The sequence below is a fragment of the Pantherophis guttatus genome, chromosome 1, assembly GCF_059756535.1.
Source record: "Pantherophis guttatus breed Tessera chromosome 1, ASM5975653v1, whole genome shotgun sequence".
In the NCBI taxonomy this organism is placed as follows: domain Eukaryota; kingdom Metazoa; phylum Chordata; class Lepidosauria; order Squamata; family Colubridae; genus Pantherophis; species Pantherophis guttatus.
Genome location: NC_142063.1, coordinates 136,161,550 through 136,179,087, shown reverse-complemented (window position 1 = coordinate 136,179,087; position 17,538 = coordinate 136,161,550). Strand labels below are relative to the sequence as shown.

Sequence of the window (17,538 nt, the reverse complement as noted above, 5' to 3'; positions counted from 1 at the left end):
AGGTGGCGGAGCCTCCCACCACTTCTGCTACCAGTTCGCCTGATCCGGGGCGAACCGGTAGTAACCTACCACTGAATGGAAATCACAATGTCAAATAATACTATTTACATGACATCATACAAATGGCATGAATTATATGCAATATAATTGTAATACAAAATGATATGTATATAATTCATATTGATAATGTCAAAATGCATGTGATATCCCTTGTCCCTTTCTGTTACCCATTATTTTATTAGCTGTTCTATAGAAGTACAGTATGTCAGGCGAAAGCCTGGAAATTTGAGAATGAAAGAATGGTCACCTCAAAGAAGTAGTGCTTATAAATATTTGTTGAATTCATTTTTCGTAAGATTGAAATCTAAACTCAAGACACCTTCTTGACCAATATTCCTCATTCATTTGGTCCCTTCCCAGATGTTTGAAGAAGACGAACCAGCAAAACCTTAATCAATATCCTTTTGTTTTAGACCTTCAGTTGTATACTGAAGCACTGTGACCAATATAATTTTGTTCATGTGATCTCTTAATTATGTTGATTGCCTTTTTTCTGACCAATACTTTATTAATATATTAATAACAGTCCAAAACTATACATTATATTCTATTATGGAAAGTGCATAGAACATTGGCAACCCAGGAAGATCTAATAGTACTCATGAGAAATTTATATACAAGTCAGAAACCACAGTATGGACAGAACATAGTGAAACAGACAAACTCCAGGTTGACAAAGGAATGAGACAAAATTGTATTGTCTCTCCTTATTTATTCAACCTATATGTTGTAATATATATATATATTAAATGTAGCAATATTGGAAGATGAACGTAGTATAAAACTGCAAGAAGAAGCATCAATAACCTGTGTTATGTTGATTCATATTTTGAACAACAAATTATTTTGTTGATATCCCATTTATGTAAGACTGGGGGCATCATACATTAACATAAATGAAATATGTGGGAGAATTATATTGCACTTTCTATTTCCACCTATACCTTCCTTTCCCTTAAACCTAGGGTAGCCCACAAAGGATGCAGAATATTTTCAATATCACAGAACACACTGAAAGTGTGTGACCATTTTTTTTAAAAAATATTTATTTTATTAAATTCATATGTCATCAATCTCACAGTTTGAAGTGACTCTGAGAGGCTTGCAATGTAACAAAACATACAAATATAAAAATAATTATAAAATGAAAACAGATTTTCTTGGGTAGGAAGGGGTTAATACATGTTATAAGAATTGTGGAAAGTTGAGATATCTTTAAATTCAATATTTAAAGGGCAAAGCATGGCTAATTATTGAGCCACAACAGAAAATGGCTTGGGTGGATTATTTGAGAATGTTTTGCTCAGTGAAAAAAAAAATGACGGATGAGGGATATATTGGCTTATGGTTTGCAGATCCTATGCCATTTTTTAACTCCAAATATTTTTTTCCATTCAGTGCTGAACATTGTAAATTAATTTGCACAGAGAAGGTTTTGATTTATCATAAGAAAAGATACAGGAGAGAATGGGATATTTTAAAAAATTCAATCCATTGTACCCTTTTTTTGCCATTGTAAGATCATATTATCTCTTGCTTTATGGGAGAATGTGTGAAGTCAATTCAGTAAAAGAAACATAACTCAGACCTTAAGGTTTTGACCAACATTAAATAAATTATCAACTCTTTTGAGAGAGAATAGAGTCTGTGAGTTCTGAATTAGCAGAATTTATCAACTTAGCTCATCGATAGTGAACAATATGATACTTAAAAACAAAGTATCACATTGTGATACATACAACTTTATAAATTGTAACATTTCCAATGATACTGTTAGTATAATTATTTATATAGTAACACCATATTTATGAATTTTGTTTCCTAGTTATTTGTATTGGATTGATTGCTGTGAATATCCTCATATTGGTCGAGTTGGCATGGATGGCTCTAATCAGACAGTTGTTATAGAAACACAGATATCTAGACCCATGGCTCTTACAATAGACTATGTCAACAGAAGATTATACTGGGCTGATGAAAATCATATTGAATTTGCTAATATGGATGGCACCCGCAGAAATAAAGGTTAGTTACATTACAAGAAACAAACTATTACAGCCTGTTTTTTGCCAAATTTGTTCTTTTCAGAAAAGTATTCTTTTATAACTTACATTTTTCTAAAAAAAAAATGTAAATTCCTAAAGGCAGATCCCATAGACAATTTACTCCATAAATTACATTAAAAGGTCAAATTGCTTGTCATTTTCTTCTAAACCCTTCCTTACTTGTTTAATTTTTGGACATTCCTGTACATGAATATTTTGTGTGAAAAAATAAATAATAACACACATTGTGTTTGGCCTATGAGGCTTGACTTTTGATACACTCTATATGAAGAAGCTAAGGACAATGTATATGCATAGTATGAAAAGCACTTGCTTTTCTAACAATGTTATTCATTCTCATAGTTTTTGCTAGTTAATTGATGCTTTCATTTAAGCTTGGCATCATTTGAAAGTGATATATTTACATGGAATTAGTTAATCAGTAAAACTTCATTTCAGCTTATGCTATTCATGTCATATGTCAGAATTCTGCATTTAAATAATACCAGTTTATTCCTTTGGCACTAAATTGACACATTAGCAACTGTATAAAAATAAGGACAAGGGAAAGAGAGAGAAGCCTTGATTGTTTATGTAATACAGATCTGTGGGATGACACAAAGGGGAATATTGGATTCAGTGATTGACTGGTCATCCTACAAATCACATTACCATCGGTTGTCCCAATCCCATGGTATGATTTTATGAGATAAATCTTTAATTTTAACATTAATTCCACCTCTGTGTCTTCAAATAACTTATCCTAAGTACTTGCATTACTAAATTTTATGAGCTGTTGATAGCTGTCTGGTTTAACAACTGATTTCATTTTTCTGAAAAAAGAATATTTCCTGTTCAATAACGTGTGCATATTCATAACATAATTCCTTATGAAAAAAAATGCCTTTAATTGTAGACAGAGTTTGAATTTGATAATGATTTTTAAAGTTTTAAATTGCTTGGCCTAGAAAACTGGGGGGATTATTGTTTTCGTGAGGATATCTAAAATTGGGGGTATTTTCAACAGAAATTATTCCATTCATACAATAACACAATAGAATAGCTGTTATCACCTTGCTGCCCAGGATTGTCTGCTCTAATTTCTGCCAATTTCTCTCTCTCTCTCTCTTGAGAGACAATGTTTTAAAATATATCCTCCACAGATTTTGCTGAATTTGACGTTCTGTATTTGCGCTGTGACTTTGTAATAGTTTAGTGAGAGTTCTTCTTAGTTTACATCACTTGAGTGTCTGTTTTGTCAGATTTTCATAATTCTTTATCCTCAGAAGATAGAGGAAACTTAGGAATTGTAGAAGGAAATATAGATTGAAAATATATAAAGAAGAAATGCAGGCAGGATGATTGACTAGGTTAGAATGATAATTCAGCAAATGGAGAAAGTGTCACAAAGTATTCAGTAAAGAGAAAAATGAAAGACAAACAACTGTTAAAAGACTTTCCAAAGAAGGCAGAAACTAAAAGACACATAACCTGTTAAACAAGATAAATAGTGATTGTGCAGCAACTTCAGGCATAACAGCCAGACCTCCAAAGATGGTACTTTTAGGTTAGGTTTTGCAATAAAAAATATTCTAACTATAAGTCTTTCTCAAAATTCAACATTAATGTTACTATGTTCTATTGCAGTCCCTAATCAACATGTCCTAGGGGTGATTGCTCTAACATTATTTGAAGACTATATATACTGGACAGATGGAAAAACAAAAACTGTCAACCGTGCCCACAAGATTTCTGGAGCAGATAAAGTAGCCTTGATTAACTCATGGCATGCCATAACTGATATTCAGGTTTATCATTCATTTAGGCAACCTAATGGTAAGAATTGATTTTTTAAATCACATATTAATTCAAGCAAATGCCTCTTCCTCTATTACCAGACTTTTTACTCAATTCTGCTTAGCAATAACCACGAACTATTTAGAGTGTTTAAGATTGTTAGAGAAGTAAAATACACACTAGAGAACTGGCTATTCTTCAAAAAATAGCCTGGATAGCTCAACAGACAGAGCTCTGTAATTTAACACCAGCTTTCTGCAATTAAAGTAAGATCGAATCTCGCTAGGCTCAAGGTTGACTCAGCCTTCCATCCTTTCTAAGGTAGGTAAATTGAGGACCCAGTTTGTGGGGGCAATAAGCTGACTATGTATAAATATACAAAAGTATGAAGGCTATTGCTTAACGCATTGTAAGCCGCCCTGAGTCTCCAGAGAAGGGCGGCATATAAATCAAATTTAAAAAAAATACCTTTTATGATTTAATAGGGTGAATCAGATACAGTTTTTAATAACTTACTGAGCTTCCTCCATTCTCCCTGGTTCTTCTAACATTGTGGATAGAAATGAATACAGCATTTTTAATATTGGTATAATGATCAGATTCTTCCTGGGTCAAAAACATCTTCCAAATCATATTTACCGGACAACTAGAAATGTACTGAGGACTAGAATTCACCTTAACTCAAATTTAGAACTTCCTTTAGCTCTATTCATACAATATATTCTGTGCAGAATTCAACATGAGTAATGAATGTTGTCTTTCCCTTTTTATTATACCAACAAAGCCAATCTTCAAAAGTAAAGACATATTTTCTGGAGCACGGAGACTTTGCATGCAGTGTATAAGCTTTCACAGGAGATGGAAGCTTACACATAACAATGTGTGCACTGCAAAAATTCTCAGTATTTCCATGGATGTTTCAGTGGGACATAAACACAAAAAAGGAGCTGTGTACACACTCTACGTTATTTGAGTAGAGTGTGCACTCAGCTCCTTTTTTGTGTTTATGTGTGAAGATATCTGAACACAGCTGTTATTATTAGTCAATTGTCTGAATTAGTTTTATAGAATATAAAATGTTTTTATGTCATACAAACTATTTTTTATAGAAAAGTAGTAACAATTCAGTTTTTATAATTTATTATTCTTACTTATCTTTTAAAATAATATTTCTAAAATGTATGTATCAAACATGTTAGAGGAATCTTTAAACTGGAAAATATTATAGCTTTAGAATTAGTCTTCATTTGAGTTTTATGGGCATGTTTTAATTGTTATTTGTTTGTATTTCTAGTGGCTAAACATACATGTACATTAAATAATGGTGGCTGTAGTCATCTGTGCCTTCTTGCCCCAAACAAAACTCACACTTGTGCCTGTCCGACCAATTTTTACCTCGCAGCAGATAATAAGACCTGCTTATCAAATTGCACAGCCAGTCAAGTATGTATATTGTTTCGAATGGAAGATTTTAAAAATACTTTCAGTATCTCATTTTAAGTACATTGACATATTTTGAGATATATGTCACTTCTAAAAAAATTGTAACACTATACTATATATTTAATTCTCAGAAGTATATTATTGTAGCACATACAGTAGATTTATATGTTTGGAAGAATGAGTTTTAAAAGTTGCTTATAATAATTAAAATCACATTTCAAAGTATATCAGATTCCAGTTACTGCCTTTTTATTCTACTTATAATATATATAGACAGACCCACAGATCTTTGTATATCTATTTTAAAAAAAATTTAATTACACTTTTTTCTTTTAGTTCCGCTGCAGGACTGACAAATGTATTCCATTTTGGTGGAAATGTGACACTGTCGATGATTGTGGAGATGGATCAGATGAACCTGAAGAATGTCGTAAGTATAAATGAATATAATATTTTAGGAATATTATTCTTCAGACTTATCAATCATATTGTAAAAGTGTTAAAGATAGAACTGCTGAAAATGATTTTTTTCATACTATATATTACATTTGAAAATGAAGAATATTACTGCATAATTAAAAAATATACAGTACCTTAATTCTTTCAATGATCATACTTTTTCTAAGTGTAGGGGTTTCAATTGAACTTCAAAAATTAGATTTTTTACTACCCCTTTATATGTATTAAATCTGCAATTAATAATATAAAACAGATTTATTAGGCTTGGATGGTTGCTATCCATATTCTATAGTGTGGCAGAAATATGATTAAATCAGTTGACGATTAGATAATTTCACAATATTCTCCTTTCAGCATTCAGAAGTGTGAAGTAAATGATGCTGTCAGAAAGCAACAAGCAACATCTGTCATAATGTTTATTTATTTGTACATTGATGTTTCATTTACATCTAAAGTGATATACATAGTTTGTCATCCAAACTTTTTCACACAGCAACAACATAAAACAGGTCATGTCTATCTATGGAGATTCTCAGTCATCTAGGTCATGGTTGTCCCAAAGATGCTTTTTCCAAAATGCAACTGGACTTTTTCCTTGAAAACATTTTGCTTCTCATCCAAGAAGTTTCTTCAGTTTAACAGGTCCAAAATCAGGACTAGATATAAAGATTGCATCACAATTAAATTCAGATTTTCTATCTTTAGTCGTACTCAAGCAGTATTAGGCTGCACTAACTGTGTTAGGACAGATTTGCTAGAACTTTAAGTCACCCTTATTCAACAGAAACTTCCAGAATGTTAGCCAAATACAAATAAATATATTGAGATTACATTTTGTTACCAGATAGATGAATTTCATGAATTATTTTGAAGCAAGTAAAGAATGTTCTCAAAGAAATAGGAACCCAAAACAAGGATACCCTTTATTTTATATTTTATCGCAGAAATGTTTTGGGAAAAATAAAAATTTCCATCTATACTAATGCTGATAAAATACATAACATAAACAAAGAGAAATAGTTATGCTTTTTAAGAGTTTGTCTCAGCAGGTATTAGAACAATTAAGCTTTTTGATTCCTGTCATTTTATGCCTCTTTAAAAGAACAGCAATTTGCTTTTGGAAGACAATATCTATATCCTCTTTGGCATAGATGGGATGATAGACATTTACAAGAGCATTACTTTTATTTGTTTATTTTAATCCTAATAGTCTCTATAGCATTGTGAGACTCTATAGCATTGTGAGTACATTTGGATGTATGAACAACATGATTTTTCCTGTTTTTGTTTCTTTTTATCACATTTCCTTCATCTATATTTCAGTCATGAGAGTCATCCTATCAGGGCTCCATTATGTCTTTTACATTAAATGATATGAATTTAGACTCATCTGGTTTATTTCCCTGAACATTTTACTCAGAGTATTACAGTATTCACAAGAAAAGCCATGAAATATATTGACCAATTCTTTCAGATTTTACTGTGTAGAAATTTTTAATTGAGATCCTTCCTTCAGGATTTTCATTTCCACTTCCTCCCCCTCCCTCCTCTGCAAGCCCCCTAAACATTCTTTATACAGCTTTTCTAACGAAGCTCTTCACATTTCGATCAAATACATTTTCATAAGTTCTTGCGAGATGCCAGTCAATCTATCGTGTAGGTAATTCAGATGATTGTCTCAGAAAATAAAATCTCTTCAATACAATTTGAAAGTTAGAAATTGATCTGCTATATTCAACTTTCCTCTTCTGTGGACTAGAAAATGAATAAGAATACTAGCTAAGGACCCCACAGTTTTAATATTTTTTCCTGAGATTTTTTTTTTCAAAATCTATAGTGCTGTGGTTGAATCACTTCTCTGCAGTATTCTATGTCCCATGTGTATTAGCAGAAAAGCACTTGCTAACTTGGAAGGCATTCTGTTATATCTTGATCCTTGGCCCTAAAAGACAATAAACTAATAGATTTATGTCAGCATGTATTTGTTTCAGTTGCTGATACTAGTTAACTATCAGCTACATTGACTTTTCTGTTTTTCTTCTTATACGGTAACAGTTGCATTATGTATGCTGTTAGGGATCTACTCTCTTACAGTGCTTCTTTTTCCTTTTTGTGAACACTCAGAGCCCATTTTCTTTGAAAGTTTTTTTTTTCTCTGTTTTTCTCTGAAAACTATTTCTGAGTTCCAGTGAGGCAGAACATGATTTGTGTCTCTTACTTCTGATCTTTACTCTCATCCATTGGGCTTACTCCTCCATTTGATAGTCTTCCTAATGGAGAGTTTCTTTCACTATCAGGTTCTATTGTAATGCATCCTTTCTTTGAACTGATAAAGCTTTCTCCTTTCTTATCAGTTGAAGTGTGGCCATTGAGTGTAGGCTAATTTTCTGGCTTTTTTTCAGGACTCTTTCAGGTTTGCAAGTTCTTTTCAGGCAGAAAGACAAACATTCTATAAACATTGCACATCTCAGATTCCTATTAATTCCTCTTCTCTTTTACTTTTTAGAATACATCAGTAGAAAGGCTTTCATTTTTTTTTCTCTTGTTCTCTTTTCCAACTCTTGACTAATAGAAGAAAGGTATCCCCTAAAAACTGCTTTCATTCTCCATATACAATTTTTCAGTTCCTCAAATGTCTCTGCCTTATATTCCTTTCAAAGTTTATGCTTATTTGACACAAAGCAGTCACTTAACTACCCAGACATAGTACATTGGACAATCAGCAGCTTTCAAGATATGTTGTACCTGCTACAATTATGAACTATATAGGAGATTGACTTTCTAGCCCTCTCGGTTGAGCTACCAGCCATTCAGAACACATGGCTGTTTGTGGTTGTTGTTTCACTCTCTTGGAAGGTTCGTCTTAGTTCTTCCTGTTCAGTTATTCAATAAACTCATTCCCTGAGACCTAGCTGCCTTATATTCTTCAGCAAGAAGTCAATAGTCTCAGGTCTCATCCTTTTCAAATTAGGCAATTACTAAGCAACTCTGCTGATCTCCCATTCCCCATTCCCTGAAAACAGTAAAGTGGGAAGGATACTCAAGAAGGTGGGAATTTCCCCTGCTAAAATAAACAATACTCTAAGATATAGCTAAGTGTGTGCATCAATCCTCAGGGAGAGGAGAAAATGTATTTTTACACAACAGATACAAAATGCATCTCAATACTCATCATCCTTACTATAATTTAAATTCAAAGTAAGAGGTGGCCTCTTTTATTCAAATCTAGATTACATAGGGGGAAACTAGGTGCTCTTAATTACCTTTTGCTATTAATGCTTCAGAGGTGTTGAAAAGGAAAACTGTTTCAAGTCACGACAAATGAATGCTTCTTAATTAGACAGTTATCAGTCATGAGATTACTATTATGAGACTACTCATGAACTTAAGTTGATTTAGAAAAAGATCTACAGATCCATTCCGCAGGAAAACAATAACAAACGGCAACAAACATTCGGTATCATTTTAGTATATAAATTATATCTTTTGTTTATTTATGTTAGGCAGTTTTGGAATTGTTAACAGTTCAAAATAATTCAGTATAAATGAGAATTCCTAGATTGTATATTATATTAAAACATATACTAAAAAACTTTGTTCATAGCAGTAAAATTTCAGGGTAAATAAGTATATGATTATATCCTCTAATAAGGATATTAAGCCCAAAAGGTGGCTCTTTGAAATATTGATCATTATACACATAGAGGTAAAAACCATAGTACAATGTAGTTAAATACAATAGACTTATAAGCACTTTGCTGAGGAGGAATGTCAACAAATATACAGGTAATCCTCAACTTTTTACTACATTTGGGACCCCAAACTCAATCACTGAACAAAGTGATAATTGAGTGAGATATCACATGATTGCTTTGCTCAATGACTGTGATCCTGGCATCCCTGGTTGTAGTGGTTAAGCATAGGTAGTAAAGCAGATAGTTCCAACTAAGGAGCATGGGGGAATGGAGGGGAGACTCTGGGAAACCAAGTACAGACCATACTTCAGTGTCTCTCTCCTTAGGAGTTGAAAATGATCCCTGATGAAATCCAAACAAGATTTTCAGCCCCTGAAAGAAGAGAGACTTGGGCACATCCTGCACTAGGCCTCCCAAAGCCAGTTCCATCCCACTAAGGCACCCCATTCCCTTTACCTTACTATACTGCCTCTCTGCTCTAGTGCTAAAAGTCCAGTCTCAACGGTGCTTTTCAAAAGTCAACTAGACTTTCTTGATTTTTTTTCTTTAAAAATGTTTTCCTTCTCATCCAAGAAGCTTCTTTTATTCTGACTGAATGGGGGGGATGGAAGGATTTATATTCATTGTGGCCATCTGGTCAGTAGCATACTGAAGGTTGGTCATTTGCTCTCTGAGAGTCATTGAGATCCTTTGGAAAGTTATCTGTACCGTCAAGGTCACCTGAATCAGAATGCAAATGGGTGTGAAACCTTCTTGGGACTGTGGAATGGAATATGTTGGAGACAGGAGACAGGTTCAAACCAAAAGGTGAACATTCTGGACAGAGAGGACCATTGGTTTGAAAGAGGAGTCAAAAAGGCCATTTATGTTAAAATTGAACGTCCCTTTCTCAGCCAAGAGGGAGAGATAAGATAACACCTAATTTGTTGGCAGAGAAGATTGCAAATGGCAGTCACAGGTTTATGAGGTGCTTGGAAACTGGCTGTAACTATGAACAGGTTGCCAAGCACTCAGATGATGATGGTGTGGTATGTGTGATATTTTGCAATGATCAAAAGCGTTTTATGAAGCATCCTTTCCAAGGCCTTCATTAAGCAAATGACTGTAAGTCACAGACTACCTGTAGAAATTATGATTGTTGATACATTTTACATATTGCCTTTATAGCAAATCAAATAAAAGAAAGCATATGTGCTACTGATGAGAAACAGAGCTTTTTTTTGGATTTAGTTTATTGTGTTTAAAGATTAGATCTTTTTTGTGTCATGCTCACCTCCTAATCATATATGGAAACATCTAACCATTTGCTATGTTTTTTTCTCTCCTAGGAATATATTTATTTATTTATGCTTTTTTTTGTACTTCGTCTTCAATTCATACCTCTGTGATTTCATAGTTGTTTCCCAGGAAAGTAATTTGTTCAAGCTTAGTTTTTTTAAGATCAGCAAAGGTCAGCTAGGTGGAAAAGGTATACAGTAAATGTAACTTATAATCAGGGATAATATAGGTAAAGTCATTTTATTCAGTATAGTAAGGAGATGATTGATTAAACTATCTAGAAATATAACACTGTAAACACATTACACTATGTTTTTTGATACTGTATTTCTATATGATTAAAAATGACTGTGTCTTAGAAGAGAACGTTATCATTAATTAGGCTGCAGAAAGGGATACTTCTGAATCTTTATCGATTCTTATATGATTTAATTGCCTTTCTTCATTGCATAGAATTTCTGTGAATGTTAGAATAACTCCTATTGCACTTTATTACCAACGTATGTAGTATTCAAAGCCTCCCTTTCTTTTTTCAGCTGAATTTAAATGTCAACCAGGGCGTTTTCAGTGTGGAACTGGTCTCTGTGTTTTACCAGCTTTTATATGTGATGGGGAAAATGATTGTGGAGATAGCTCAGATGAACTTAATTGTGGTGAGTCATTATATGATTGATATAAGAGAAAAAAATCTTGGACATCTGAGAAAATATTGTTCACTGTTCTCCTGTATATGTGTTGAAAACATTCCTTTACATATATTCCTATGTGTAATATGCAGGGGACAATTTAACCTTCAGGAGAATTGTGCTTGTGTGGAAGAAATTTTGATCAGAAATGTTTACAGGTTTTGAGTGTATACAGTCCTATATCAGTCCTATATCAGCATAACATTTTAAGAATTGTATCTCTCAGATATGATGCTATCTAATGTTGGTTCAACAGAAGAGTAAAATATCTGATTATTTTTTTTTTAATAAGGCTCATTTGGAGTTTTGACTTTGATTAACTAAAATATTGAATTACTTGTTACTGCCACTACTAGTATGTATTAAGAAATTTAACAGTTGGAAACGAATTATATTTGAAAATTCTCAATTCTCTTACACAAGAAGACAAATAATCAAAACATTATTTATGTAAATGTCAAGACAGGATGCCCCTTTCCCAATATAGGAATGGCTGCCAATATGTGTTAGAAAATATTGATCTACATAATTTTATCATTTAAATCATTTAAAAGAAATAAATGAAACAAAGTTAAAAACTTAAAGAAGTAAAGGAAGGAGAATGAAAACAAGGAAAACAAGAGAAGGAAAAAGGAGGACAGGGAAAGGTGACAGTGGTGGCATTGGTGGTGGGCACAACAAGTGTCAGTGGTGGCAGTTGCAACTGAGCGGTAGCAAAGCCCAGGGACACAACTGGCAGTGGAGATAGCAGTGGCAGCATCTGCAACTGAAGGTGCTTAGAGTAGAGAAGGAGGAGAAGGAAAAGGAAAAGCAAAGGTAAAAGAACATTAAAGAATCAAAGGGAGGAGCAGAAAAAAGGAGAAGGAATGGCATCAAAACGTAATTGAGACATACAGCATGATGCCTGAGAATACCAGTGACCACATTGGTGCAATGGAATATGAAATAGCAATGCAACATGTCAAAATAGCAACAACCAAATTTTGCACAGAAGTAAAGGAAAGAGGAATAGAAGGACAATTTACACTTTTACATTAACAAATTGTTTTATTTCAACACTAGCCATAAGAGGAAATTAACTACTAGTCACAAAAGGGAGCAGAATATTCACTTTTAAGCATAATTTCAGCATTAACCTCAAGAGTGATTCTTAAAAAAATTAAAACCCTACATACAATTTTTTTAAAAAAAATATTTTAATGAAATTTTTAAATATTGTAAAATTTTTAAGTTTTTGAATTTTTTGACTTTTTAAAGAAATTAAAGAAAAGAAGAACCCAATGATTAAAAATTAGACCAATCTTTGTCATAAAATTAAATTCCTTCATAAAACTATTTTAATTATTTTTTTTAATTTTTAAAAAATTAAATTTCTAAATCTTTAAGATTTTTAAAATTAAAAAGAAGGTACCCAAACACTATTAAATTAGACCAATTAGGCAAAAGTAGAAATACTTCTAAAAAAAAGACCCTGACTTGTAACTACTACGAGCAAGAATTCACTATTTTTCTATACTCTTTTACAATAACTGCAAGCTAAGAGCCTTCTTTTCCCTTTTATTCTTTTTTGCTTCTTCCTTTTGTGGATTACAAACTATATCCTGAAGGTGATCTGTGGATTACAAACTATATTTTGAAGGTGATCTGATTTGTCTTTGATGTGTTAGGTTTAAAGTTTACTTCAGCACTAGCCAGAAGAGGGAGCAAAAGACTAACATTCAAGTGTTATTTCAACATTAACCACAAGAGGAAGTAATGACCATTTTTTAAAAAAACCAAAAGGGATATGAATTTTTTTTTTTTTAAAAAAAAAAACCCTACATAAACCAAATTTTAAAATAAATAAGACATTGGAACTATTGTGACACTGCAAGAAAAATAACAGTCATGGAAAAACACATATTCATTAAAAAAAAGACTAATGTTGTGATTTGCAAAATATGTGCCATGTATGTATTCTTGCCAATAGAAGACACAAATTATATCTCTAACAAATGTAAACCAAATGAATTACTCGAGGAAAAAGTAAAGCATCTAGAGGTAAGTCTAGCCTCTCTGAGATTCAGACAGCAAAATGAGAAACTCCAGCTAAAGGAAGATTATAAACTGAACATATTAAAGAACAAACAACTATCAGAAAAAAATGAATCTTTAGAAATAGATTGATGGCAAAATGGCACTCAAAAAAAAAGTCTAACCAATGTCCCTGCAGTCCAGCCTAGTTCAGTCCAGCCCTGCTGGAGCTGAACAATCAATTTAATCTCCTCCCCCTAGAAGATAATGTGCACATATTTGGTGAAGGAACATCATCAAGCATACTACTGACAGGTAGAAAGGGGCTTTCTCACCCAAGGAAAAAATGGTGTGAGTTAGTGATAGGAGACTTATTTCTCAGAGGAATGGAATTAGCAATCTGCAGACCAGACCATCTATCAAGGGAGATATGCTGTCTTTCAGGAGCAAAGATCAAAGATGTGTCTGAGAGGCTTACTAAAATAATTAAACCCACAGATTATTGTTCCTTTCTTCTCTTTCATGTGGGGTTTTCATGCTTTGTTACAACAAAGCATGAAAACAATATTAAGATACTATGAGCAGCTGACATGAAAGCCAAAGAGACAGGAGGTGGGGCTTTCATCTGTATTTCTAATAGAAGGTCAACATCTAATTAGGGAACAAAGGATTTTAGGAGTAAACCACTGGCTTAAATAATCATGCCATTAAGAGAACTTTGGATTTCTAGACCATGGTTTATATTACCTACATGAAAGGCTTCTGGAAGGGAATGGGCTACACCTCACAAGAACAAGGAAAAATGTTCAGAAAACAACTGGCTCAGCTTTTCCAAAATGCTTTAAACTGGAAGGGGAGGGAGACCAATTTTTAGGACCAAATTCCAAGCACAAACCTCAAGAAATCCAATCAAACAATTACTGTATTTTTCGGAGTATAAGACGCACCTTTCCCCCCCAAAAAAGAGGGTGAAAATCTGGGTGTGTCTTATACTCCGAATGTAGCCCCACCCAGCTTCTCAAACTGAGTTTTTCAGAGGCTGAAAAAAGCATCAGAAATGAAGCTTCAGAAAAGAAGCCTCTAAACAGAGCTTTAGAAAAAAAGCCCCCAAACAGACCTTCAGAAAAAAAGCTCCCAAACAGAACTTCAGAGGCTTTTTTTCTGAAGCTCTGTTTCGGAGGCTTTCAGAGGCAGAAAAGAAAGTTTTTTCTGAAATAAAGTTTCAGAAGTTTCAGAGGCAGAAAAAAAGCAAAAAAAAAAAAAAAAAAAAAAAGCAAGGCCCAGAGCTCCCAACCAAGGAACCTGTTGCTAAAATTCACCTCTGGGAACAGTTGATTGGGGGTATTCCGGGAGGCCGATCCAGCTGTCAATCAGTTTTTTTCTTATTTTCCTCCCCAAAAACTAAGGTGCGTCTTATACTCTGAAAAATACGGTAGGTAAGGAGTGGTGAAAAGGAAGGAGAACTCAGATATAAAACAAAAGAAGTTGGAAGCAAATGCAAATTCAGTCAAGGTTTCAGACATCTATACATCAATACTCTAAGTATAAGGAACAAACAGGGCAAACTTGATGCTAGTATATGAGAGCAGGTTCAACATTGGTGCCATTACCAAATCTTGGTGGATGAAATCCAAGACTGAAATATACTGCTAGTAGGCTTTAAATTATTCAAAAGAAACAAAGCTAACAAAACAGGAAGTAGAGTTGCATTATTTGCAGCAAATAACTACACTTCTTCAGAAATGCACAAAACCATGGCTGAAAACTTTCTTGAATGGATTTGGATTAATATAAAAGGAAAAAGGAATAACATTGCTATAGGTATATACTACAAACCACCCAATCAAGCAGAGGAAGTAGATGAATTTTTTGCTAATCAGTTAGCTAATGTGTTTGGAAAACACATCACAGTACTAATGGGGGACTGTAACTACCCTGACATCATCTGGGAGACAAATGCTGTACCAAGAGGGATATCAAACTGGTTCCTAAAGAACCTAGCAAACAACTTTATACCCAAAAGGTAGAGGAGAGAATTAGAGGTTAGCTATACTAGACTTAACATTTCATTATTAACAACAATGAAATGATAGAGGGGGTTGAAGTTGTTGGACTGTGTCACACTGGAATTTGACCTAATGCAGGCACAAATAATTCAACGATGATGTGTCTTAGACATCCAGAAAGCCAATTTCAGCAAACTTAGAACTTAAAGTTTAGGAAAGAGTTTAGGAAGAATTTCATGGATAGAAATCCTAAAGAGGAAAACAACTCAAGATCCTGTGAAAAATGAGACAATAAAAGCCCAGTCTAACACAATACCACAGAGAAGAAAAACAAGAGCCCTCCACCACCAAATGAAACCAATAAGGTTACATAAAGAACTCTCTGGTAAACTGGGAGACAAAAAGGATAAGTAAATCAATGGAAAAAGGAACACATAACTTCAAAAAGAATGTCAACAAATAACCAAAGGACAAAGTCAGGAAAGCTAAGGACAAAGTCAGGAAAGCTAAGGCTTAGAATGAACTAAAACTTGAAACAAATGCCAGAAGTAATAATAAAAGGTTTCACAAATGATTTAGATGAGAGGATAGAAGGGAAACTCATCAAATTTGCAGGTGATACCAAGCTGAGGGAATAGCCAACACTTTAAAAGATAGACTCAGACTTGAACATTGAGCCGTATCTAACAAAATGCAATTCAGTGGTAAGAAAAGTAAGGTCTTATACTTAAGCAAGAAAAGAAAAGTCAAGGGGACAGGTTTAAAATAGGCGATACCTGCTTAACAGTAGTGACTATGAGAGAGAGCTAGGTGTCCTAATGGACAACTACCTAAGTATAAGCCAGCAGTGTGTATAGCTATCAAAAAAAGCTAATGCAGTCAAAAGCTGCATCAACAGAGGGATATTATCAAGATCATATGAAATGATAGTACCATTTATATTCCACTGGTAAGACCACACTTGGAATGCTATGTCCAGTTCAGTCACAATGATAGAAAAAGGATGCTTATACTGTAGAAAGTGTGCAGAGAAGAGCAACAAAGATACAAAAACCATACAATGATCAGTTGCGGGAACTACCAGTAGCTAGTTTATATCTAGTCTTATCGAAAGGCAGGACCAGGGGTTACATATTAGCAGTCTTCTAGTACTTGAGGGCCTGCCAAAGATAAGAGGGGGTCGGGCAGGACAAGAAGTAATTGGGGGAAGATCATGAAAGAGTGACCCAACTTAGAACTAAGGAGGAATTTCCTGACAGTGAGAACAATTAATCAGTGGAACAGCTTGCCCCCAGCAGTTATGGGTGGTCCATCACTGGAGGTTTTTAAGAAGAGATTGAACAACTATATGTCCAGAATGGTATAGAGTCTCAGTTTGAGCAGGGGGTTGAACTAGAAGACATCCAAGGTCCCTTCCAATCCTGTTGTTCTACGTTATTCTATATATTCTTCTTGTAGAACCATTTTGGAAATGCTTTCATAATTCATTACTGTTTAGATCCTGTACTAGTTATTTGACTAGTACTTGTACAACAGTTATAGCAACAAATCCATCTTTTCTTTTTAAAGTAGTGTTAGCACAATGCTTATTACAAATGTTCTATCAAAATTTGCCTTTTTATTGAATTTATTAAAATTTAATTTTAATGATTAAATTATGATAACATGATTAATGATTAATAAAAATAAAAAACTTAATTCTTAATTAAGAAAAACAATATGATATGAGGATTATTTGTGTGCCTGTGTTTAATGTAGTTACTTTCTTTTCTTCCTTTCCCCATCCCCAACTTCCAGATACACATGTTTGCCTACCAGGTCAATTTAAGTGCACCAAGAATCAGAAATGTATCCCAATAAATCTCAGGTGTAATGGACAAGATAATTGTGGCGATGAAGAAGATGAAAGAGATTGTCGTAAGTCATTTTCTTAAATATGTAAAAATTCAGAAATCTTCTCAAACATAACAGTCATGGCACATAAGAAAACATTGGTTATAAAACAGAGTTTCAAAGTTTGAGGGACCGTCATGTAGTAGTGTAGGAGGGAGCTGGA

The 17,538-nt window shown here is 33.6% G+C and overlaps 1 protein-coding gene across 4 annotated transcripts in view; it reads left to right on the top strand.

Annotated features, from left to right (window-relative positions):
- LRP1B (LDL receptor related protein 1B) overlaps positions 1-17,538 on the top strand; it is a 986,195-nt gene that overhangs the window by 882,528 nt on the left and 86,129 nt on the right. For all 4 annotated transcript variants that reach the window (XR_004592513.3, XM_034424500.3, XM_034424507.3 and 1 more), the window contains exons 60-65: positions 1,886-2,085; positions 3,753-3,941; positions 5,197-5,345; positions 5,682-5,775; positions 11,314-11,430; positions 17,280-17,399. Coding sequence is in view for 3 of the 4 variants with exons in the window: in XM_034424500.3 (XP_034280391.2) it covers positions 1,886-2,085; positions 3,753-3,941; positions 5,197-5,345; positions 5,682-5,775; positions 11,314-11,430; positions 17,280-17,399 (869 nt within the window). In the remaining variant the exon portion in view is untranslated. The remainder of the gene's footprint in view (positions 1-1,885; positions 2,086-3,752; positions 3,942-5,196; positions 5,346-5,681; positions 5,776-11,313; positions 11,431-17,279; positions 17,400-17,538) is intronic.